Raw genomic sequence first — 24,775 nt, forward strand, 5'->3', positions numbered from 1 at the left:
CACAGCTCCTCTCAGTCACCCTGTCATGTGCGTTCTCCAGGTCCACAAAGTCACAATGCAACTCCTTTTGGCCTTCTCTATACTTCTCCATCAACACCCTCAGAGCAAACATTGCATCGGTGGTGCTTTTTGTTTGCATGAAACCATACTGCTGCTCACTAATCATCACCTCACTTCTTAATTGAGCTTCCACTACTCTTTCCAATAACTTCATGCTGTGGCTCATCAATTTTATCCCCCTGTAGTTCCTACAGTCCTGCACATCCCCCTTATTCTTAAATATCAGCACCAGTACACTTCTTCTCCACTTCTCAGGCATCCTCTTGCTTTCCAAGTTTCCATTAAACAATCTGGTTATAAATTCCACTGCCATCTCTCCGAAAACACCTCCATGCTTCCACAGGTACAGTAAGAAACATAAGTATTTGAACACCCTGCGATTTTGGAAGTTCTCCCACTTAGAAATCATGGAGGGGTCTGAAATTCCCATTGTAGGTGCATTCCCACTGTGAGAGACAGAATGTAAAAAAAAAAATCAGGAAATCCCATTGTATGATTTGTACAGAATTTATTTGTATTGCACTGCTGCACATAAGTATTTGAACACCTGAGAAAATCAGTGTTAATATTTGGTACAGAAGCCTTTGTTTGCCATTAACATTTCCCGTAGTTCTTGACCAGGTTTGCACACACTGCAACAGGGATTTTGGCCCACTCCTCCACACAGATCTCCTCTAGATCTGTCAGGTTCTGAGGCTGGCGCTGAGCAACACGGAGTTTCATCTCCCTCCAAAGATTTTCGATTGGATTTAGGTCTGGAGACTGGCTAGGCCACTCCAGAACCTTGATATGCTTCTTACGGAGCCACTCCTTGGTTATCCTGGCTGTGTGCTTCGGGTCATTGTCATGTTAGAAGACCCATCCACGACCCATCTTCAGTGCTCTGACTGAGGGAAGGAGGTTGTTGCTCAAAATCTCACAATACATGGCCCCATTCATCCTCTCCTTAATACAGTCCAGTCGTCCTGTCCCCTTCGCAGAAAAGCACCCCCAAAGCATAATGTTTCCACCGCCATGCTTCACAGTAGGGATGGTGTTCTTGGGATGCAACTCCTTCTTTTTCCTCCAAACACGGCGAGTGAAGTTTAGACCAGAAAGTTCTATTTCGGTCTCATCTGACCACATGACTTTCTCCCATGCCTCCTCTGGATCATCCAGATGGTCATTGGCAACCTTCAGACGGGCCTGGACATGTGATGACTTGAGCAGGGGAACCTTCCGTGCAATGCGTGATTTGAAACCATGACGGCATAGTGTTCTACCGACTGTGACCTTTGAAACTGTGGTCCCAGCTCTCTTAATGTCGTTGACCAGCTCCTCCCATGTAGTTCTGGGCTGATTCCTCACCTTTCTTATCATCTGTGATACCCCACGAGGTGAGATCTTGCATGGAGCCCCAGTCCGAGGGAGACTGACAATCGTCTTTAGCCTCTTCCATTTTCTGACAATTGCTCCAACAGTTGATCTATTTTCACCAAGCTGCTTGGCAATTGCCCCGTAGCCCTTTCCAGCCTTGTGGAGGTCCACAATTTTGTCTCTGGTGTCTTGACAGCTCTGTGGTCTTGCCCATGGTAGTAGTTGGAGTCTGACTGATTGTGGGGTGGACAGGTGTCTTTAAAGAGCTCAGACAGGTGCTACTAATTAAGATTACTAAGTCGAGTAGAGGTGGACTTCTTAAAGGCAGAGTAACAGGTCTTTGAGAGCCAGAATTCTTGCTGATTGCCAGGTGTTCAAATACTTATGTGCAGCAGTGCAATACAAATCAATTCTGTACAAATCATACAATGGGATTTCCTGAATTTGTTTTTTACATTCTGTCTCTCACAGTGGGAATGCATCTACAATGGGAATTTCAGACCCCTCCATGATTTCTAAGTGGGAGAACTTGCAAAATCACAGAGTGTTCAAATACTTATGTTCCTCACTGTATGTCATCTGGACCAACGGCCTTTCCATTCTTCATCTCTTCATTGCTGTCCTTAGTTCCACCTTGCTAATCCATTGCACTTCCAGGGTCAGGGGCCGCTCAAGTTATCTTCTGTCTCCTTTACTGATGATGACCATTGTTCAGTTATCACATATACTGATGACACACTGGTGATATCTGGTTTCCCATGGCCATGACAGCAGGAAGGGGATTCTTTGGAAAGTATGGCTGTAGATCATTCATTGTTAAATAAACATGCTCATTCGGTGTGTGTGTGTGTCAGTATTAATTACATTATTATTATTACAAGTGGCAGCAATTATGTGCAGCTTAGAGCAGTATTTGATCATATTATATATTCCTTCTTCTTCTTCTTCTTCCCTTACTGCTTTGATTATTATTATCTTCCTTATCTTTGTGTTGAAGTCTTAGCGTTTGTGTTACTTTGAAGGCTCTCATCTTCTGTGAATTTCTGTCTTACTGATATTAGATGTTAGATTTTGTAACCTAAGAATTCTTCACTTGTGATGATCAATTTTGTACCCTTGTCCTGTCACATTTGTTCCCAAACAGTCTCCCAAAGTGTGGTCTACACCATTATAGTGACTTCTTTTGTAAGTTGCTTTGGATGAAAGCATCTGCTAAGCAAGTAAATGTATTAGAAAAGTACAAAACATCATCATGAGTGTCATTTTTTGGCTCATAAAATTGTAATGGCAGTCATTCCGAAATTTGAACCCATACTCCTTTGCTGGGGCTGGGTGTAGGACAATCTTATCCTGGCCTGACTTTTAGTTCAATTCTTAGGACTAATTCTGAGATTCTTCGTAAATATGGGCACAATGTCCTTTCAAAAGATGAAGACATGATGATATCACCACCGAGAGGGATTTGTAAGGTGCTCAGTTACTGTTGTAATGCTGAGACCAGAAAATTGCAAAACATGAAAGAGGCCTTCAAAAACACCCACAACAACAAGTCTCGCCGAAGTGCAAGCCTGGGCCAGAATCACAACTAGCCTGCCCAGAAGATGTTCACTCCTAGGCAGCCTAAGTGGCCACTCGACAGGCTGGCCTCGGCCTACACTATCCTTTGGCCAAGAAATTGTTCAGATATACAGTACTTACTGTACTTATCCCAAAAATACAAAGTGCCTTTTAAGGGAAAAGAATAAACAAAACCCTTTGGCTTCAGAAAAAAAACAATATTCCAAAGTATGTTTATAAATAAGAATATAATATGCTCAAAAAAAAGAACAAAAAGGAGCTGCCTAAAGACAATCCAAGCTAACAAATTCCAAATTGTAATCCAGCAGAATAAACCAATAAACAGACACACAAAAAGATCAAATAAGCAGCAAAGAACAATGAAACTGCACCACTCATAAACCTCCCCTCCCAATTGTATTCAAATGAACCAAAAGGAAGTCGCTCTCCCAGCATGCAAGTGATCACTGCAAGTGATCCAGTGCTTTTATTATAAATATAAACTGTGTTCAAAAGAATAGTGCAGTGCCACAGTTCCAAAAATGTTCAATAAATAAATAAGCCATTAAACAAACTGAACAATGTTAAAATCCGAGTAGAGACCATCCTTAAAAACTCACGAGCCCCAATGCTTCCCTCTAAAAACTGGCATCTCCCGTACTTATCCTATTCAGAGGCACCCAACGACGGGTGTAATCAACCTTTAAGTCTGAGCTCAGGTCCCAATTGCCATTTTTCAGCGGGGATGCCACGTTGAGCTGCTCTTGTCTCCCGCCACTCACGCTCGGCCCTTGCGGGAGACATCACCATCAAGACACTCCTACTTCTCCGGTGATCGCTCAGTAGGAGCGCCCCTTCTCCAGCTCCTATCCCGACCTCCTGCCTTCGTCCTGCTGCACGGGCTCTCACTCTCAAGTCTCTCTTTCAGTGCTTTCTCTTCATTCAGCCTCCTTCATATCTCTTTCTCACTAGTCAGTCTATTTCCTCCCTTCTTTCGATCTGCTTTCTTCCCCCTCTAGCACTTGTGCTTCCCTTTTAAAACAGGTTCCTGGAACAGCTGTGGCCATCAGCATCTCCCGGCATCAATTAGGGTCACGGGCGATCCTGCACATGTGCACTAAGTGCAGGGCCGTCTGCACCCACATCACTCACGGGAACTGCTCTCGCCACGCTGCCACCTAAAGACACGAGATTGGCAATTTATTTATTTTTTTAAAATACGCCCACTAGCCATGGACCACACTTTACCACAGTGTTCCAATGGGTAACCGCATTTAACTCTTTGCGGGCTGAATATTTTTTCTGAAAAGCGTGCAAAGCAAGGGTGTCGCACATAAATCAGCATAAAATGTCTGCTGCTGCATGAGATGCCTGTGTCTCTCGACGGCCAGCAGGGATGCACAGTGGGCCGGCTGCCTTGCTGTCTTTACGTGGATGGTGGGCGATGGTGGCAGTCGCAGTGAGATGCAATCTGTCATTGTAAGCGGCTGTCCTGAAGGTGCATCAGCTACATGAAGGTGTTCAGCACCACAATGAGCTGGAGACCGATCAGCTGATGCTGGGACCCCTTTTCGTTTTCATTATCCATCTCTGGATCACTTGCATCAAAATCGGCGATAATCTCCAAACCTCGTCTGCGTAGCATTACACTTTGGTCGATGTTGTTATAGAGGCTGTTTGCTCTTTGCTACTCTTTTCACGTGCAGGGAATCGAGGTCGAGGCAATAACGAGAACGTTCCTTCTGATAAAAAGGGTCCAACTAAAACGTAATGGCGAGTTTTGTCAAAGCTTACAGCTGAGTACTGTCCTCTACCCCTGAATGTTGACAAAAGTTGACATCCGCCCTGAAAGAGTTAATGTCCGTTGTTGTTGGATGAGTTTTAAGTAAAGAAAGAAATGAAATGCTGGACATATCACAGTGCCAAGGTTTTGGTAGCTCTCCGTCGAGTAGAGGTCTCGATGATGGTCTGGTCATAATGGATGACATCTTCCTGTTGTCAGAGGCAGTTATGGTAGAGCAGAAGCAGATGAGGCAGGGAGGGTTTTCTTGGTCGGAGGTGAACTCATCAGTCCTCCGGATGTTTCTCCTCTATTCTAAGGCAGACGGAAATGGGATTAGTTGAGGTGTCACACTCAAATCCTTCCCTATAAAAGTTGTCACACCAAGACCTGTAGGAAACGACTTATGCTCTCGTGCTTGACACTTTGGCTTAAACGTATCAGCCTGACTGTGGGCAAATGAGAATCTTAAATTCTTGTAAAATGACCTTGGAAACTCTGGCTCATAAAGAACAAAGTCCTTCAAGATCTTTATAAAGATAACAAAAGAGAGCCAAAGCTCAACAGAGCAACAAGCAGAAGGAGTTGCCTACACTACAACCAATACAGTCAGCCAGTTGCGGCACACAATCCTAATTTGAAATCCTGACAACAGAATTAAAAAAAGAGTCGATGAAACCAGGAAATCCAATTAAACAAAGCACTACTCCCTGATAACCAACACTCCAATAAAGCACATTCAATGAACCGCAAGGGACTGAACATTCTATCCTGCCTTTGTTTGCTGGTGGTGGTCCCTTAGCACTGAGGTTAGGGTGGTCGTGTCTCTCAGGGATCCACCCACAGAATGCAAGAAACGTTGGAGAACAAAAACATACCCTGTGAGACTTGCCTGGACACCACCAGTCGGAAACCACATCTTTATAAAGTGCACACATTTATTAAACATAAATAAACGGAGGAACACAGTCCCAAACACAAACACAATGCACTAATCACCCCTTGCTCAGACTACTCTCTCTCAGTCCTTGGCCGCCTTTCTTCTCCTCCTGGGAGCTTTGTCCTGCTTCCACTCCCGACTCAAGCTCCCTGATTGTAGGAAGGCGGCCCCTTTTATTCCCACCCAGATGTGCTTCAGGTGGCTGATCACGTCCTTCCGGCAGCACTTCCTGGTGTGGCGGAAGTGCTGCACTTTGCACCAGAAGCATTCCGGACATCCCTGGAAGGCTCTTCCACCATCTTTCCGAGTGTGGCAGAAGTAAAGGTTTCCCGGGTTCTATGAGGCTTAAGGTGCCCCCTGGTGATGGCCACGGGTCCCAATGAGTTGGAATGTCTCTCCTCCTCTCCAGTGGTCCTCTCCTGCTCCAGGGCGGTTGCCCCCTCATGACCCGGAAGACATAAAGGTCACCTTCCGGTCCTTCTAGGCGTCCCGGCCGGGTCAGAACCCCAGCCATCTGTGACACCCATAAATAATAATTAAATAATCACAAAACAAATTAAAAATGCGTAACAAGATAAATAACAAAAATATATAAAGCATAAAAAAGACATAAGAAGGGAAATGATGGGAGGAACCTTGCCATATATAACCTAATTATTTAAACTGGGTGTTAGTGCTAGCTAGTTATGCTCCGCACTTAGTGACATGGTGTTTCAACAACAACCAGGCCTTGAATATCATGAAGGCCAAGGAGCTCCTTGTAGACTACAGGAAGTCCAAAGGCTGTGGGCACGACCCCATCTTCATCAATGGGACTGAGGTTGAGAGTGTCTCCAACTATACGTTCCTGGGTGTTCACCTTTCTGAGGACCTTTCATGGTCCCCCAACACCTCCACCCTGGTCAGGAAGGCAAGAACATGTCTTTACTTTCTGAGGAAACTGTCTCATCAGATTCTATTGACCTTCTAGCATTGCATCATTGAGCACATTTTGACCAATTATATCAGAATATGATATGGTAACTACACACTCTCGGGCTGGAAGTCTCTGTGGTGGGTGGTGGAAACTGCCCAGCACATCACTGGTGTATGGTTACCTGCCATTGAAGACTTCCAGCACAAGCGGTGCCTGTGGAGGGTATAGATCATCATCAGAGACCCTTCTCACCCCAGGATTGGTCCGTTTACCTCATTACCTTCTTGGAGGTGGTAGAGGAGCCTACCTGCCAGCACCAGCCGGTGTAGGAGGTACTTCTAGTCCACAGCCATCACTCTGCTGGACTCAAAATCCAAGCTTTCCACCTTACTGTAAAATCAAACATGTACATCCTAGGACTCTGTACCCACCGCAGGTCTGACATGTTTGCACTATTAGTCTTGATCCATTAATACCTTGGAACTATTAGGGCTCTGCTCTACGTGTAACTGCTCAACTTTCTGCATGTTACTCTTTCTATTGTTTAAACAGTTTTCATACTTTACTGTACTTGTTCTATTTTCTCCATACTGTATTTACTGCATCTAGAGGGCCATGATATTTGATCTCTCACTACTCATTCTGTCGATAGTTTCAACTTAGTTGTGTCTGTACAATCCCTCACAACTGTATATACAGTATTGATATTGTCATTCATCTGATTACTTGCGTTTAAATTTTGTTGTCACCTTTGGTTAGACATGAAATTGAAAATTGTGTTTATAGTTAATTGCCAGCATGTTACTTGTCTGTCTGTCAAATTTCAGTAGGGTCGTGATGTTTTCTAAAATGGAATCTTTAATGAGGCAGTTGTGTGAACCATCATACCTTCTGTTTGATGATCTCAAGGGAGTGAAATCCATCAACTGCAATAATAAATTTTAACACGATCCCCGACTTTAAAGCTGTGTGGTGTGCCACCAACTTTAGAATTATGGTGGGTAAGAACTTATCCAAGTACTGAATGCCAATCCAAAGCTTTGTGTTCTTCCCACAGGAGTGCATGGGCCAGGATGACGGTCACTTATTCCAGTAAGGTTGCCAATGCGACTTTCTTTGGGTTCCACCGTCTGCTGCTGCGATGGAAAGGTAGCATCTATAAACTGCTGTACCGGGAGTTTCTTGTTTTCGCCAGCCTTTATACGGCATTGAGTGTCGTCTACAGGTAGGCATCCCCACTGCTGTGTTCTGCTTGTTAGTGACTGTCAGAGTATTAACTCGGATACAGAAATCTTTAGCATGTCATTCAAAACTTGTTAAAATGAAGAATGTTTTCTGCATCCATGCATTATGGTGTATCTTGTCTTTGATTTTTGTTTTTAGCATAATTACGTAAGGACTTTTGACAAATGACAAAAGTCCATCAAACTCATTTGGTTAGGTAATAGCAAAATTGTCCCAGAGTTTCAGGGGCCTGGGTCCAATGCCGGCCTGGTCATTCTCTCCCTGTTTCTGTTTAGGATTTCTTCTGGTATTCCAGGTCTCATCCCAAAACCATCCATGTAAGGTCAATTAGTAGGCCTTACTTGGCCCTCTTAGAACAGGTATTTTGATTCCCAGTGATGGACTCCCATCATATCAAGCATTCGCTTTGGCTGTCTCGGTTTAAGAATGGGGAAGGTGCGACTAACCAAGAATTTTAATCTTATATGACTCAGTTTTGCTAACGTTGCATATTAAAATATTCTTCACTTCACATGCTGTATGATGATTTCCAGAATCTGCTGGCTGTTAGCTGTTTTGGTAAACTTTAATCATATTTCTTGTAGGAGTACAAACTGGGACCGTAAGGCATAGTCTATATGTTTATTGCCCTAAAATCTGCACGTGCACAATGGCCATCTGTGATTTTTGTTATCCCGCTACCTTAGGAAGTCTGACACTTGACCACATACTCTTGTTTTTCAAACATAACGTTGAACATCTTCTTATCTTAGTGTACGCTTAGTGTTACTGGGAAGGAATCGCTCAGGGTCTTCCTTCAGTTTCACATCCTCAAGTGGATAGTCTGGCTGTGAGCCCAGGATCTCCAAGGAAGTAAGCAGAAGTCACCCAAGGAAAACTCCATTGATGCAAGTGAATAAGAAGGCCACTGACTTCTAACTGCAAATAGTAGGATATCATGTTCCAAGATGGCTCTCTCTCCCTCTCAGTCTCATCGCATCATCTTTACATTTCCCCCCTCCTGACTGATACCGAACAAGCACCCAGTTGCCATAAAGGAATGGCGTGTCAAACAAACTCCTCTGTTTGTGCTTTGTTAAAAAAGGCAACTCTGTAATATTTTTTGCATGGTATACCAATACTAAAAAAGTACCGAATTCCCTAATTTTCAAACAGTACAATGCCATCGTTATGTTAAGTGTGGTACCAGCAGTTAATGGTTGCTCTGTCTCTCACCAATTCCACGTTGTAATATAAATATATCAGCACTCTCAAATCTACCCCCATTCCTGTCATAAAATGCATATTTCACATGTGGTGGAAATTCCAAAGGGGTACTACCTGCCGATCCACGTTACAATATTTGTATTTATCACTATAATCCCTGAAGCCTATGAAAAAACTTGTAATCCTGGGCCACCTTAAATTCCTTCGCAACTCCTCATCAGTGTCTTTTGTTTTGTAAATGTGTCAATCAGCACAAGCAGCCTGCTAACCCATCTACCACCGACGCAGCTCAACTTGGACAAAAAGTTCTCTCAGCTCAAGTCTGTTTGTTTGGTTGTGAGGTGCCTGGAGTTGTACAGGGTAAATAATATATCACTATTTGGAACACATGCATTTCATGTGTGTTCCGTGTCTACAACGATCTGTGTAAATGTAGGATGGCAGGAAATGTTGAACACATACCTAAAGCAGAAACTTTTTTCATGTTTTAGTAATAATTGACAAACTGTAGACATGATGTGTGAAGCCTGAAGTCCAAATATCAAATAAACGCTTTCACAGAAGGTACATGTTTAACAGAACAAGTGCGTTTTTATTCAAGAATATAACTGAAGAAAAAGAAATCGTATCAACATTGATACGACCGCTTGGCTGGTGCAGCGGTAAGAACTGCTGACTAATAATCAAGAGGTTGCGGGTTCGATTCTGGGCACTTCCTGGCTGCTCGTGCTGATTGACGCATTTGCAAAACAAAAGACGCTGATGTGGAGAGGTGTGAAGGAATTTAAGGTGGCCCGGGATTATGAGTTTTTTTGTTGGCTTCAGGGATTCTAGTGTTAAGCACATGAGATACTCGGAGGGTGGAAGCTTGAATATAAAATTATGAGCATTCGATGGAGCAGTAGAGTTGCATCTGATAGCGTGTGTGTGAGGGGTGGGCAGATGAAGTATCATGGAGCTGAGACAGAGACGAAGAGGAGTTATTCATTATTTGCTTTGGTATCGTGTTGGTACAGCGGTATGGAAGCTGGTATTGGAATCAAACTCAAAATTTTAGTGACGATCCAACGCTACTCCCTGAGAATTTGAGTTCCACCACCACTGTCGTCTGAGAGGGTAGAAGCAAGTGAATCGGTAAAGGTAAGAGCAGCAGAGGCCAAGAGACCGCCTGATGCTACGTAACTGGGGGGATGGAACCCTCCTTTGATACAGAGGGTCTAGAAGGCTGCTGTGTAATCCAGTGGTCCGAATTTACGTCCTGCTGTTTCTGTCTACAGGGGGATGGCAGTTGTGAGAGGGAGTCGCAGCTTCATTGAATTCCTCAGCAGAGACACTTAAGCATTTTAATGTATGGGGCTGTTTTGGGGTGTAAAAGTGTCCAGGAAAGGTTCTTTTTATATTGGTGGACAAGTTAACACTCTACATTGTTAGCCTTGATTTATGAGGGGGGGGGGGGGGGAATCCAAAAATTGCGAGAATTTTTAAAAAATAAGTTGTATATTTCTCAGAACATTTTCAAAATTGAATCACCCTCCAGGTACTCTCCCTGAGACACAATACACTTGTCCCACCGCTTTTTCCATTGTTCTGAACTGTGCTGACACTCTTGCAAAGTGATGGCCTTCAGTGCAGTTGTTTGCTTCTTGACCCCCTTTACATCCTGAAAACGCTTTCCTTGAAGGTCCTTCTTCATTCTTGGAAATAAGAAAAAATTGCAGAGTGTAAGGTCCAGGGAGTGGGAAACCATTGTCATCCCAACTTTCGTGAGAAATTGCCACACGCTCAATGCTGTTGTCGTGATGCAGAAGCCACTCGCCTGATCACCACAATTCAGGTTGTTTACTCTGCACTGCATCACGAAATCACTTGAACACTTGAAGGACACCGCTTGGCCAAATAATGCAGAAGCCAGTCTAGTACACACACCTAGCAGCAAATTTTGGAACTAATGGCCCTCCAGCCCCCAAAAAAAAATTCTCATTATTTTTGGGTCCCCCCTCGTACACGTACAGCCAAATCTTGCACACAAATCAAATCGAGCAATGCGGCCAAAGCTGTCAAGCTTAGCTTCTAAACAAAGCGAGCAAGAATCCCCTGAAAGGGCAACACAAATCAAAGGGAGAAACAGAGGCTGGCAACTCCATCCATCCATTTTCCAACCCGCTGAATCCGAACACGGGGTCACAGGGGTCTGCTGGAGCCAATCCCAGCCAACACAGGGCACAAGGCAGGAACCAATCCCGGGCAAGGTGCCAACCCACTACAGAGGCTGGCAACTTCCGTTTTAAAATAATCTGCCAGGTCCCAGAGGGATGCCTATTTCCTTCAGCTCTCCCTCCTCATTACCCCTGAAAGGGCTGCACAATTCTAACACAACGAGCACGGCTCGTAGCTTAACCAATACAAAAGAATCTCCGAGGTTGGACACTTTAACACTTTTTATGCTCGTGTATCTGTGTAAGTTGACAAACACAATATATTGGTTTGGTATAATGAGGCCAATAATTCTTTATGCCATACCATTAGGAAATGAAACACAGGGAAGCCTGTGAATTGTGACGATAAAGACTTTGTCATATCTGCTTATCTTATAGCAGATCCCGTGTCTCAATTTCAATACTTAATGCCAAATAGTTTGTGGGGTTGGAAAAGTCGCCTGTACTCTGGCGACTCTGTACTCGGCCTTGTACATTTCCGGTGTGATACAACTTTTCAATCACCTTGTGCATACGTGAGCTTTTGACAAACTGGCGGGTGGCAGTCCAGAGTATTGAGACGTCTAGGGTTAGGCCAGCTGAAGTTTAGGATGGTGAGCCCCAAGAACACTTAAGTATTGATTTTTTTTTTTAAAAAAGAATGTGTGTCATTGGGGCAAATGGATTTGTACTGATCGACAGTTTGAGGATTTTTATACGCTTCAAGTTTTTCCCAAGTTTAGGTTTTATTTATCATTCCAGCCACATCTAAAATACGGTGGGATGAAATTTCGTTACTTAAGATCAGAAAATGTGCAAAAAAACATTAAACCAAGACAGTACTGAATTCACAAAGTCCAACCAATACCTATGTAAAATAGTCAATTAAACACGACAAGTAAAGATAAATACGAGGGACGTTCAAAACGTTTCCGCTCTTTTTTTCTTAACTCAATTTATTAAGAATTTCAAAAACAAATGACATTACAGGTGGTACCCCACAATTCGACCCTAATTCGTTGCTGGACTAGGGTCGAATTGTGAAACGGTCGAATTGCGAGACACCATTTCCCATACAAGTCTATGGGAATTCAATTAATTGGTTGCAGGGCCAAGAAAAAACCCCACTTAATTGTAGCAAAAAGATTCGAAGATTTTTGTGCGACGCACAGAGAGATAGAGGAGTTACACGAAAAGCTTCTATCTACTTTAAATAAGGAGGGAACGATTAAGAAACAGAAAAAGGCATTCGCAGAAAAGTCTAAGAAATGGAATGAATTTGCTGTCGCTACTACGGCATGGCTGAAAGATGCAAATAGACTGCTAACACACACATCTAATGAACAGCTAGTTAATCAATTAGAAGAGATGCAATTACAAGCACGAGATCGCTCACCAATCAACTCACCACTCTACATCGCTCACCAACCAACTCTACATCACATTTGACGTTTTGCGTCTCTCAACCTGCACGCTGCACAGAGCACGTGCAGGTCGAAAATGCGAGTCGACCTCCCAGCAAATTCGACCATCGAATTACGGGTCGGACGAATTGCGGGAGGTCGAATTGTGAGGTACCACCTGTACTTTTCTGCATAGTCACCTTCGTTTGCGATACAATTTTCCCAGCATTGTACCAACTTTTTAATGCCCAATTACTACTCCGTTTCCAATGAAAGTGCGGAAAGTTTTTGAACGTCCCTCGCGATTATGTGTATAAAAGATGGCACATTATGTGCTCTTTTTAAAGAGGGTTTGCCTGTGGAAAGAAGGTATTGCACATTCTGGCTGTTCTTGATTTTATTGAGCGATATCGCCTCCCAGATGGCAAGAGATTGAACAGTCCATGAGAGGGGTGTGAGGAGTCGCTCACAATGCAGAGGGCCTTCTTCTTGCATCTGTCCTTAAAAAATAGATAGATACTGTAGATAGATACTTTACTAATCCCATTGGGAAATTCCCATACTCCAGCAGCAGCATACTGATACAAAAACAATATTAAATTAAAGAATGATAACAATGCAGGTATACAGACAATAACTTTGAATAATGTTAACGTTTACCCCCCCGGGTGGAATTGAAGAGTCACATAGTGTGATGGAGGAACGATCTCCTCAGTCTGTCAGAGGAGCAGGATGGTGACAGCAGTCTGTCGCTGAAGCTGCTCCTCTGTCTGGAGATGATCCTGTTCAGTGGATGCAGTGGATTCTCTATAATTGATAGGAGCCTGCTGAGCGCCCTTCGCTCTGCCACGGATGTCAAACTGTCCAGCTCCATGCCTACAATAGAGCCTGCCTTCCTCACCAGTTTGTCCAGGTGTGAGGCGTCCCTCTTCTTTATGCTGCCTCCCCAGCACACCACCGCGTAGATGAGGGCGCTCACCACAACCGTCTGATAGAACATCTGTAGCATCTTATTGCATGGAGGGGAGAGAGACCCCAATAACCCTCTCAGCCGTCCTGCCCACACGCTGCCGAGTCTTCCTGTCAGACACACTGCAGTTTCCGTATCGAGATGTGATGCAGCTTGCCAGGAATCTCTCAATAGTGCCCCAGTAGAAGGTGGTGCGGATTGGGGGTTTGGAATTCTCACTCACTTGATCTTCCTAAGGAAATGCAGCCCCTGCTGAGCTTTCTTGACCTGGTGTTGGGGTATTGAGAGTCGAGGAGAGATCCTCAGTGATGTAGATGCCCAATAATTTTGTGCTGCTGACCCTTTTCACAGGAAGGCCAGTGGTATGCAGTGGGTGATGTTCAGCCTTTGTTCTGAAGTCCACCATCAACTTGTTGACATTAAGCGACAGATCGTTGTCCCCACACCAGCTCACTAACCGTTCCACTTCTGCTCTGTAAGATGTTTCGTCTTCATTAGTGATGTGTCCTACTACTGTTGTGTCATCGGCAAACTTAATGAGCTGATTTGGGCTGGATTTGGCGGTCCAGTCATGTGTTAGCAGAGTAACGAGCAATGGACTGAGCACCCTGCCCCGAGGGGCCCCCGTGCCCAGCTTGATGGTGCGCAATGTCTTGCTACCAACATGTACTGTCTGTTGTGTTTCTGAGAAGAAGACCAAGATCCAGTAGCAAAGTGAGGTGTTCAATCCAAGCAGAGAGAGTTTCGCTAGTAGCTGCCGTGGGATGATTGAATTTAAGGGTGAACTGATGTCAATAAACACCTCATCTGTGGACCGATTGGCACGATACAAACTGAAAAGGGTCCAGTGAAGGTGGGGGGGCTAGTCGTTCAAAGCACTTCATTATGACAGGTCAGTGCCACAGGCCGGTAGTCATTGAGGCAGGTTACAGTTGTTTTTTTGGGCACAGGAATGACAGTGGCACTCTTGAACTGTGTAGGTACATACAGACTGGTTGAGAGAGAGATGTTAAAGATGTCTGCAAAAACACCTGCTAACTCACCATCAGGTCATATATGGTGCTCTGTCATGTTGTAAGTTGAACCATTACATGAATTTTCAACATAGCACACCGCCACTATGAACACTTCCATACAAGTCACTAAGAGAGTTGAGACATTCCCTGGTTTGCCATTTAATTAGAGACCCTAAATTGCCCCAGCATGATTATGACTACGCCCTTGGTGAAATGGCGTCCCATCCAGTGCTTGTTTCTGTTTTTTTGCCTAATGCTGCACTAAGGATGATCTCCAGCTTTAATATGACCCTGTAATGGAATAAGAAAGATCGGAAAAATTGTGAATTTCACTAAACGGTTTACAGAACATATTAATAAGGACTGATGGGACTGGCATGCTAGCGATGTCCTACTCCGTGGGCTATGCACATTGTGTACACTTTTAAAAACCAATTGCCATGACTTAGAACAATGTTTGTGTTTTGTCCACTTCAGGTTTTTTCTTTCAGAGACGCAAAAGCGTTACTTTGAAAAGGTGTCTCTTTACTGTGATAAGTATGCAGAACAAATCCCGGTCACGTTTGTCTTGGGTGAGTATTGGATGGAGTCTGGACACGGCTGCCTTTGCCTGAGTGTGCTGTGAGCCTTTAGATCCGCGGAGAGCTTGAAGTGGGGCTGTCACTTTAACAACTGCTCGCTCACACACAGACGCTGCACCCCCCCACTTGTGTGGGCTAACAGTTTGGATCTGCCACGTCTGAGGCCTGGTCTGCTCTTGATCAGGGCGTCACTTCTGACACATCCTGTGTTGTGTTGCTTGAATTTCTTGCCACAGTTTACTGTGGTCGCGTATGCTTTTTGTCCGTTTAGACAGCTTGGGGATATAAATAAACGTGATGCGTGTTCATTCATTCATTAATTCACTCTGCCGAGTCTTTCTGTTAGACAGTATAAAGTGTGATTCATGGTGTGAAGTCTCGTCCCACAAATGAGCTCGGTTTATTAACTCTTTCAGGGCTGATGTTGACTTTTGTCAAAAGGAGGAGTTGACGATGGTAATCGACTGTAAACTGTGACAAAACCAACCGTTATGTTTTAGTTGGACTCTCGTTGCTAGAAGGAAAGTCAGATTCATTGGCTCGCATGAGTAGCAAGGTACAAACAATGGCACTGACATCTGGCGAGAGATCAAAGCAAATGAGTGGAGCAAAATACTCCGTGGACGACGTTTTGCCTATTATCTCTGAACTGGACTATGACTTGTCAGACTCAGGTTTTGATACAAGTGCTTGAAAACGAATGTGAGGTTCCAGCTTCAGCTGATTGGTCCCCAGCTAATCGTTGTACTGACAATGTTCACCAGGGAAGACTGCCACTTAACAATGATTGGAGGTAGAAACCAGATTGCAATGCACTGCGACTGTGTCCCAGCCACGCAAAGACAGCCTGGCTGCAAGCCTGCCGTATATTCTTGGCAAACTGGCAGCCACAGCATGCAGCAACAGACATTTCATGTTGATTTCTGTGTAAAGCCATTGCTTTTCAGAAACCACTAAATTTTTTTTTTAGAATAAATGTTCAGCCCTCAAAGAGTTAAAGTCATAGACATAGGGTTGGTCTTCTAGATCAGATCAGAGGCATTCTACACCGGCCAGTTTTATGTTAAGATGGTAGAGGGCGACACTTGAGACATCCCTTAGACTGGTGTTACACTACACAGTTTTACCAGTGATCTTCAGTCATAGTTTTTGTTGACATAACCTCAGCTACTTGTGACATGTGCCCACAACATACTCAGTGACTCGGGCACAGTGCTCGGAGATTCCCCTCTGTTTGACTCTTCGGGTTTTGCAGGAGTGTTGGCAACCAGTGAGCACTCATCTGGAACTGTAATGCGTACAATGTGACCTTAGTGAAAGACGAAAATCTGGTGCTTTGGGCCAAACAAACAGAAGAGAGGCTGTGCTGGCCAATGACAGTATGGAAACGAGAAAAATATGGGCTGAGACTGCAGCTGAAGTTACCTTACCTAGAACACCTTTGTACAGCCCTTGGAACTGCTAAGCAATACGTGTAAAAGATGCCTTTGAATGTAAACTACTGGCACCCATAGGAAAATCTGATCACAACCCTAACCCTAACCCTAACTTGATTCATCTTATTCCCACCTGCAAGCCTGTTATTAGACGACCTCCTGTTCCCACCAGAATAGTGAGGAAGTGGAGGCTGAAATGGCTGCTTCCCAATGACAGACTAGGAAATGAAATGCGAGTCACATGGGGACAATATTGAGGGTCTCTGTCGCTGCATCGCAGATTATACGAACTTCTGTGTGAACACCGTGGTACGCACAAGGACAGTGTGCTGATTTCCAAACAATGAGCCCTGGATTACTAAGGAGCTAAAAGGTCTCCCGAATGACAAAAGAGAAGAGCATTCAAATCCGGTGGTGACAAAGAACAGTTTGCGCTAAAGAAAAAGCTGAGTGAAGGAGAGAAAGCTCACAAAGCTAAAATAGAAAACAAACTCACTCAGAATAACATGAAGGATATGGACAAAGCAAACACCCTGAACTCATTTCTTAATAGATTTCCCCTTCCCAAGCCACCTTGTTCAAATGACCAGTCTCCCCTTACCATTCCTACTACATCAACAACTGCTACCATGTCAACTAGAATGGCCAATGACAAGTCCGGGAGTCATCAGTGTGCACTAACCATAACTGAAGACAAAGTATGGAGACGACTGAAGAAGCTACACACAGGAAAAGCTTTGGGATAAGATGGAGTTGGCCCTCAAGTTCTTTTTTTTTTTTTTTTTTTTTTTTTTTATTTTATTAATTTTCATTGTAATCATTCCATACAAACAGATCAATTTATAACCCAACAAATTTGAAGACAAATCAAACCCCACCCCTGAGAAGGACAGCTTAGCTAAAGGAAAATTTCTTTAAGCTTTTTAATAAGGCAACATTAAACAAAAGAAAGGGAGAAGTAAATATCTATATAAATAAGAGATGGAGAAGGGAGTTAAATGCAATAATAGTTAATTCTCTTATTCTAAAATAATATTGATTAAATCCTGCCATGTTTTGAAAAAATTTTGTACAGATCCTCTAACTGAAAATTAGATTTTTTCCCATTTCAAATAATATAAAACATCGGTTTCCCACTGACTTATAAGAGGAGAATTAGGATTCTTCCAATTTAACAAAATAAGTCTGCGTGCCAAGAGTGTAGTGAATGCAATCACCGTTTGCTTGTCCTTCTCCAATTCCAGTCCATCTGGAAGGACACCGAACACAGCTGTTAATGGGTTAGGAGGGATTGTGATACTAAGGCTGTCTGAGAGGCACTTAAAAATTTTTGTCCAAAATGATGTTAGTTTGGTGCAGGCCCAGAACATGTGACCCAAGTTCTTAAGGCTTGCGTTGACCAACTTTGTGGTGTCCTCTGTTACTTGTTCAGTCTGCCCCAATGGCTTCCGAAAGTGCCACTGGTGTGGAAAACATCCTGCATTGTCCCTGTTCCAAAGAAGGCAGGTGACTCTTCACCTAATAACTACAGACCAGTGGCACCAATATCTCGCATCATGAGAGGCTGGTCCTGGACTATATGAGTTCATTGTGGTAGACCACCTGGACCCACTGAAGTTTCCCACAGGAAAAGCCTTGGGATAAGATGGAGTTGGCCCTCAAGTTCTTAAGGCCTGTGCTGACCAACTTTGTGGTGTCCTCTGTCATTTGTTCAGTCTGCCCCAATGGCTTCCGAAAGTGCCACTGGTGTGGAAAACATCCTGCATTGTCCCTGTTCCAAAGAAGGCAGGTGACTCTTCACCTAATAACTACAGACCAGTGGCACCAACATCTCACATCATGAGTGGCTGGTCCTGGACTATATGAGTTCGTTGTGGTAGACCACCTGTACCCACTGAAGTTTGCCTATCGGACAAAGATGGGAGTGGAGGATGCAGTTATCAGTCCATGCCACAAGGCTTATTCTCACCTGGACAAAGCTGGCAGCAATGTGAGGATTTTGCGTTTTTATTTCTCGAGTGCCTTCAATACCATCCAGCTCTCCCTGTTGAGGCATAAACTTTGAGATATGCAGGTGGATGAACCTGTGGTGTCCTGATAATGGACTCTCTGTCAGACAGACCACACAGTTTGTGACACTCAGTGACTGTGTGAGCAACACTGGAGCACCATGAAGAACAGTGATGTCTCCATTTCTCTTCACTCTGTACACCTCAGACTATAAATATAACAGCAGGTCATGTCACTTGCAGAAATTCTCAGTTGATCTTGCAGTTATGGGGGGTGTATTGATAAAGGTGATGAGACAAAGGAGAGGAGTCAGGGCGAGAAGTTTGTTTCTTGGTGCAAAGAGAATTGTTTGCAACTTAACATCAGCAAAAACAAGCCACTCCTTATTGAGTTTTGCTGCACCAAAGACCCTCTGTAGGTAACTTCACTTCAAGAGAGGCTTACTGAATCAACAGGGCCGACTCAGTTATGAGAAGCACTTTAGACCCCCTGGTGGTCGCAGTAAAGAATAGAATTAGAACAAAATGGAGTGCCATTATGAACAACCCTGCACATCCCCTTTGTGACACATTAACAGTGAGTAGTTTCAACCAATGAATCATTCAGCGGATGTGTGTCAAGAAACGTGACTGGGTCTCCTTTATACCAACAGCAATATGCCTTGTATAGCACCTCACTGGGACGGGGACTGGGACTGCCATGTCAGATATTATCTTTCTTTTGACTTTTCTATCTATCTATTATTGCAGTATGACTTAGAGAGGTCCTGCTTCTTAGCTGTACTTGAAGCTTTGGTGTCTGTGGATGAAGCACCAGATTTTGAAGTAGAAGGCGTGTGCTGCTCATGTCCTGTGAGACCTGTGCATGTCCTCATCTTTGTAAACTTGGAAGGTTTCTGCTCTCGTTAATAGGGTCCCCCCTTGACGGCCTCAGACACACACCGGGGTATCTGTATGGCTTGAGTTTGCCGGTCAATCCACTCATCTAGATCTGGTAGTGTGGAAGTTCTGGCACTGACACTCCTAATAATGAGCTTGTTGAGGCCGTGATCTCCAAATGTGCCTCCATAGTTAACTGGCAGTTTATCCAGCAATGTATCTACATGAGACCCACAGTGCAGTTCAGATTTAGAGGGACCATCCATAGAGTTAAACAAACCCACCAAAATGTTAACAGCAGCAGCAAAGTTTTCAATCCTAGAGCATCATCTGGCTGTAGAGCTGGCATATTCAAAATGAACTTCAATTGGTATTGAACAAATTGTCTTGGTTGACCATACGTCTGCTCCAAAGCCTGCCTAGCACTGGTGTATAGGATTGGGATATTCAGGTACCCTTTAGCTACCTGGTAACCAGTGGGCAGCTCTAGATGATTCATCAGGACTTGACACTTATAGTCCTCAGTTAAACGACAGTGAGCACCGAGGACATTGTCCAAACCCTTCTTAAGCTCGCTTTGGTTATGGTCCTCCATATGAAGATAGAATGGCTGCTTCCATTAATTTAGACCCACAAGAATCAGTAAGGATAGAGATGTGTGGAGGAGGCTGCCTTTGGTAATGATGTTGTGGAATTACACAGGACAATGAAGGCTGGAACAGTGGCTACAGTGGAGATGGCACAGACTGCACAGGAGCTTGCACTAATGATGGCACATTTGAAAACCAAGGCTACGAGGCGTGTGTTGAGCAGGAATATTATCCATCCATCCATCCATCCATCCATCCATCCATCCATCCATCAGAATGTAACACATGGTGACTGCAAGAATTCACTTCCAGGTATTCACAAGGGGATTAGTGAGGTCAGGCACAAATGCCAGGCAATAAGTCGGCATTCCAGTACATGCTAAATTGCTCAGTGGGGGTTGAAGACAGTAGGGACTTTGTGCCGGCCAGTCAGGTTCATCCACTCACCGTTTCTGTATGGACCTGAAAGAAGAAGAGTCTCACCCAAACTGTTGTCACAAAGTTGGGAAGCACACAATCCTTTCAAATGTCACTCTATGCTGTAGCTTTAAGATTTCCCTTCACTGGAGCAAAGGGGCCCAGCCAAAAGCATGACAAGTGGTCCCCAGCTATTACTCCTTCTCTCCCACCACCAAACTTTACAGTCAGCAGATAACACTCTCCCTCCATCCGACAAACCCAGACTGGCAGATGGTGAAGACTGATTCATCACTCCTGATAACATTTCCACTTCTATGATAGTGGGCTTCCAACATTTCCTGGAAACCCATCTCATGGAGCTCCCAATTGACAGTTCTTGTGCTGGCATTGCTTCCAGAGGCAGTATAGAAGTCAGAGGACAAAAGATTATTGTAAGCTTCAGCACTTGGAGGTCCCATTCAGTGAATTTGTGTTGCCTACCACTGTTGTTGCTTCACTTCACAATAGGTGGTCCTTACAGTTGAGTGGGGCAACTCTAGCAGAGCAGAAATTTGACCAACTGACTTGTTGGAAAGGTGGCACCCTGTGACAGTGCCACACTGAAAGTCACTGAGCGCTCTTCAGTAAGACCAGGTCTACTGCCAGTCTGTGGAGATTGCATGGCTGTATGCTTGATGTTATGTGGGTGTCACTAAAAAGCTGAACCCTCCATTTAGATGGTCATCCATTTTCATTTGGCCATGTGATAGAGCAACCTGCTTGCAATAAATAAATGTGCCTGAGTGAGGGATGGCTAAGCCAGATGTTACAGTAACATTAACCAAAACTCTTTGTAAGGTAAGAGTGGGTGATATCCCTGTTGATCCTGTATATGGGTATGAATTTCATATAAACCATTTTACCACAATGTGCATGTAGAAGGAAATGTGATTTTGCTTTGGTGTATTCACATCTTAAAGGTAATGTATTTTTTTAATATATATATAATATTTGTGAAGTGTATGTAGCCTTTAAGTGTTTTACCCAAAGAGCTATGCAGCTGACTAGAAGGTGGTGGGCCTTGAAGGAGCCGTGTCTCGAGTCGTGTCTGACGGGCATTTCAATTCACTTTACTGGTTTGATTCTTTCTAACTACCTATTTAAGTGAATCAATTCTTTTGATTCATTTCAAGTCTGCCATGCAGTGTGAATTTCTCCGTAGTAAAGTTTATCTAATTTAATATATGGAAAGTCTGGAGGATGGGGGAACAGTGGTCGTCGCTGCTCACAACACAAATATATAATATGTACCTTATTTTGATATATATGTACATTTGTGTGTATTCAAATAAAATCATTCTTTATTCATTTACACACTCCCCGGCCACTTTATTAGGTACACCTTGCTAGTAGCGGGTTGGACCCCCTTTTGCTTTCAGAACTTCCATAATTCTTCATGGCGTAGATTCAACAAGGTGCTGGAAATATTCCTGAGGGACTGTGGTCCGTATCAACATGATAGTATGAAGCAGTTGCTGCAGAGTTGTCAGCTGCACATCCATGATGCGAGTCTCTTGTTCCACCACAGCCCAAAGGTGCTCTACTGGATTGAGATCTGGTGACACTGGAGGCCATTTGAGTCCAGTAAACTCATTGTCAGGATCAAGAAACCAGTTTGAGATTACCTGAGCTTTGTGACATGATGTGTTATCCTGCTGGAAGTAGTCGTCAGAAGACGGGCACACTGCAGTCATAAAGGGATGGACGCGGTCAGCAACAATACTCAGGTAAGCTGTGGCATTTAAATGATGCTCAGTTGGTACTAAGGGACCAAAAGTGTGCTGAGAAAATATTCTCCACACCATTAAACCACCACCCTGGAACATTTGATACAAAGCCAGATGGACCCATGCTTTCATGTTGTTGACGCCACATTCTGGCCTACCATCTGAATGTTGAAGTAGAAATGGAGACTTATCAGACCAGGCAGTGTTGTGAATTATAGTCTCAGTTGTCTGTTCTTAGGTGACAGGAGTGGCACCCGGTGTGGTCTCCTGCTAATGTAGCCCCCCCATCTGCTTCAAGGTTTGATGTGTTTTGTGTTCAGAGATGCTCTTCCGCACACCTCGGTTGTATCGAGTAGTTATTTGAGTTCCTGTTACCTTTCTATCAGTTCAAACCAGCCATCAATGATGAAGTTTCACCCAGAGATCTGCCACTCGTTAGATATTTTCCCTTTTTTGGAGCATTCTAATAATAATAATAATTCTTTGCATTTATATAGCGCTTTTCTCACTACTCAAAGCGCTCAGCAATTGCAGGTTCTTGCTCAAGGGCCCAACAGAGCACAGTTCCTGTTGGCATTTATAGGATTCGAACCGGCAACCTTCTGATTGCCAGTGCAGATCCCTAGCCTCAGAGCCACCACTCTGTCTATAAACCCTAGAAAAGGCTGTGTGTGAAAATCTCAGTAGATCAGCCGTTGCTGAAATCCTCAGTCCTGCCCATCTGGCACCAACAGCCACGTCACTTCAGTCCCCTTTCTTCCCCATTCTGATGCTCGGTTTGAACTTCAGCAGGTCATCTTGACAACGTCTACAGGCCGAAATGCATTGAGTCGCTGCCATGTGATTGGCTGATTAGAACAGCAGTTGAACAAGTGTACCTAATAAAGTGGCCAGTGAGCGCATATAATTAATTCAGATAATTCATATGCCATTGTTCTGTTACAGTTCACAAGGCACAATACCACATTTAAGATGCATAATTGAAATCAGACTTTCCGTTGTAGAGTCGCAGGTGAAGGAGAATTTGCAGCTCGAAATGATTTATTCGCAAATGATATGAACGAGACTGGCTCTCGGGTGGCGACTCCTTCGCGAATCAAATGAGTCGAGACCCCATGAGTGACACGGTTCTTGGGCATGTGCTTTAAACATCTACCAGCGAAATGAAAGCCTCTGACAACATGGCACAAGGAAATCATGACCTTAAGAACTCCCATTGAGCGCCACTGAAGCCATTCGTTCGTTCTCGTGATTCGGTTCATATGACTCGCCGAAGAGAGTCGTTCATCACTAGTGTTGCGTTTATTTGACAGCAGCTGCTTTTTGAGCAAGTGAGTGAATATGTAAATCTGTAGTTTTACCAATTCGAGGAACGTGAACACCTTCTGTCAGACCTGTTTGAGCAGTAGGGCTTTAATGCGTATTTCAACAGGTAAAAGTTGTGCCAGAATGTAAATTTAGTCAGTGCTACATTAGTTAAAAAAATATCTTTCAGTTGGAAAAAATACGTACAAATATATTATATCGGTTATCTGCCAAAAAGGTGAGAATTTTGAATTATTCCTAGATACAGAATTTTGACTCTACAACCCCTTCCTAATTTACGGAAGTACAGTGATCCCTCCTCGATCGCGGGGGTTGCGTTCTAGAACCCCCCGCAAAAGGTGAAAATCCGTGAAGTAAAAACCATATGTTTATATGGTTATTTTGATATATTTTAAGCCCTTATAAACTCTCCCACACTCTTATAAACATTTCCCGCACAGTTATACAGCATAAACCCTTTATATTCTCTTTAGATATTAGGTAAGAATCGTTGAAATTATGTATGTAAACACACTGTTTATATACTACGCACAAACATACGTATCGTATATCATTGAGGAGTTTTATTTAATACATAATACAGTTTTAAACACATTGTAATAATACATATTTTAACAAAAATAAATTTATATTTACTATATTTACAGTAATGCACTCGTTTTACTTGCTTACCCAGTTATATTAGATATCGAGCGTCTCCGATATCACGTATGTTACAGCCATTACAATAGACAGACCGCCAGCAATAAATACGTACAATGCAAGACATTATATAAAATGTGTGTACAGTTACACTAAACGTACGTACATGTACTAAGTACGTAGAAAATTAGTCATGGGTACTCACCAACAGCAAAACACGTTGATGCTGAATGAGCGAGACGAGATGCTGGCTAACGTAAAGCGGAATCGAATGCTGCTCTCCGTCGCTGAGCCAATCAGCTTCCAGGAACTTAACCGCATGCTCTGATTGGGTAGCTTCTCAGCCATCCGCCAATAGCGTCCCTTGTATGAAATCAACTCGGCAAACCAAGTGAGGAAGCATGTACCAGAAGTAAAAAGACCCATTGTCCGCAGAAATCCGCGAACCAGCGAAAAATCCATGATATATATTTAGATATGCT

General features: G+C 43.7%; 1 protein-coding gene across 2 annotated transcripts in view; it reads left to right on the forward strand.

Moving 5' to 3' along the window:
• Window positions 1–24,775, forward strand: part of LOC114669337 (bestrophin-3) — a 71,266-nt gene that overhangs the window by 9,795 nt on the left and 36,696 nt on the right. The window contains exons 2-3 of one of the 2 annotated variants that reach the window (XM_028825555.2): window positions 7,667–7,834; window positions 15,122–15,216. In XM_028825555.2, the coding sequence (XP_028681388.1) occupies window positions 7,683–7,834; window positions 15,122–15,216 (247 nt within the window). In that variant the 5' untranslated portion in view covers window positions 7,667–7,682. Of the gene's footprint in view, window positions 1–7,666; window positions 7,835–15,121; window positions 15,217–24,775 lie in introns of those variants that run through there. The other variant, XM_028825556.2, reaches the window with a different exon arrangement.

Source organism: Erpetoichthys calabaricus, assembly GCF_900747795.2.
Source record: "Erpetoichthys calabaricus chromosome 1 unlocalized genomic scaffold, fErpCal1.3 SUPER_1_unloc_22, whole genome shotgun sequence".
Taxonomy (NCBI): domain Eukaryota; kingdom Metazoa; phylum Chordata; class Cladistia; order Polypteriformes; family Polypteridae; genus Erpetoichthys; species Erpetoichthys calabaricus.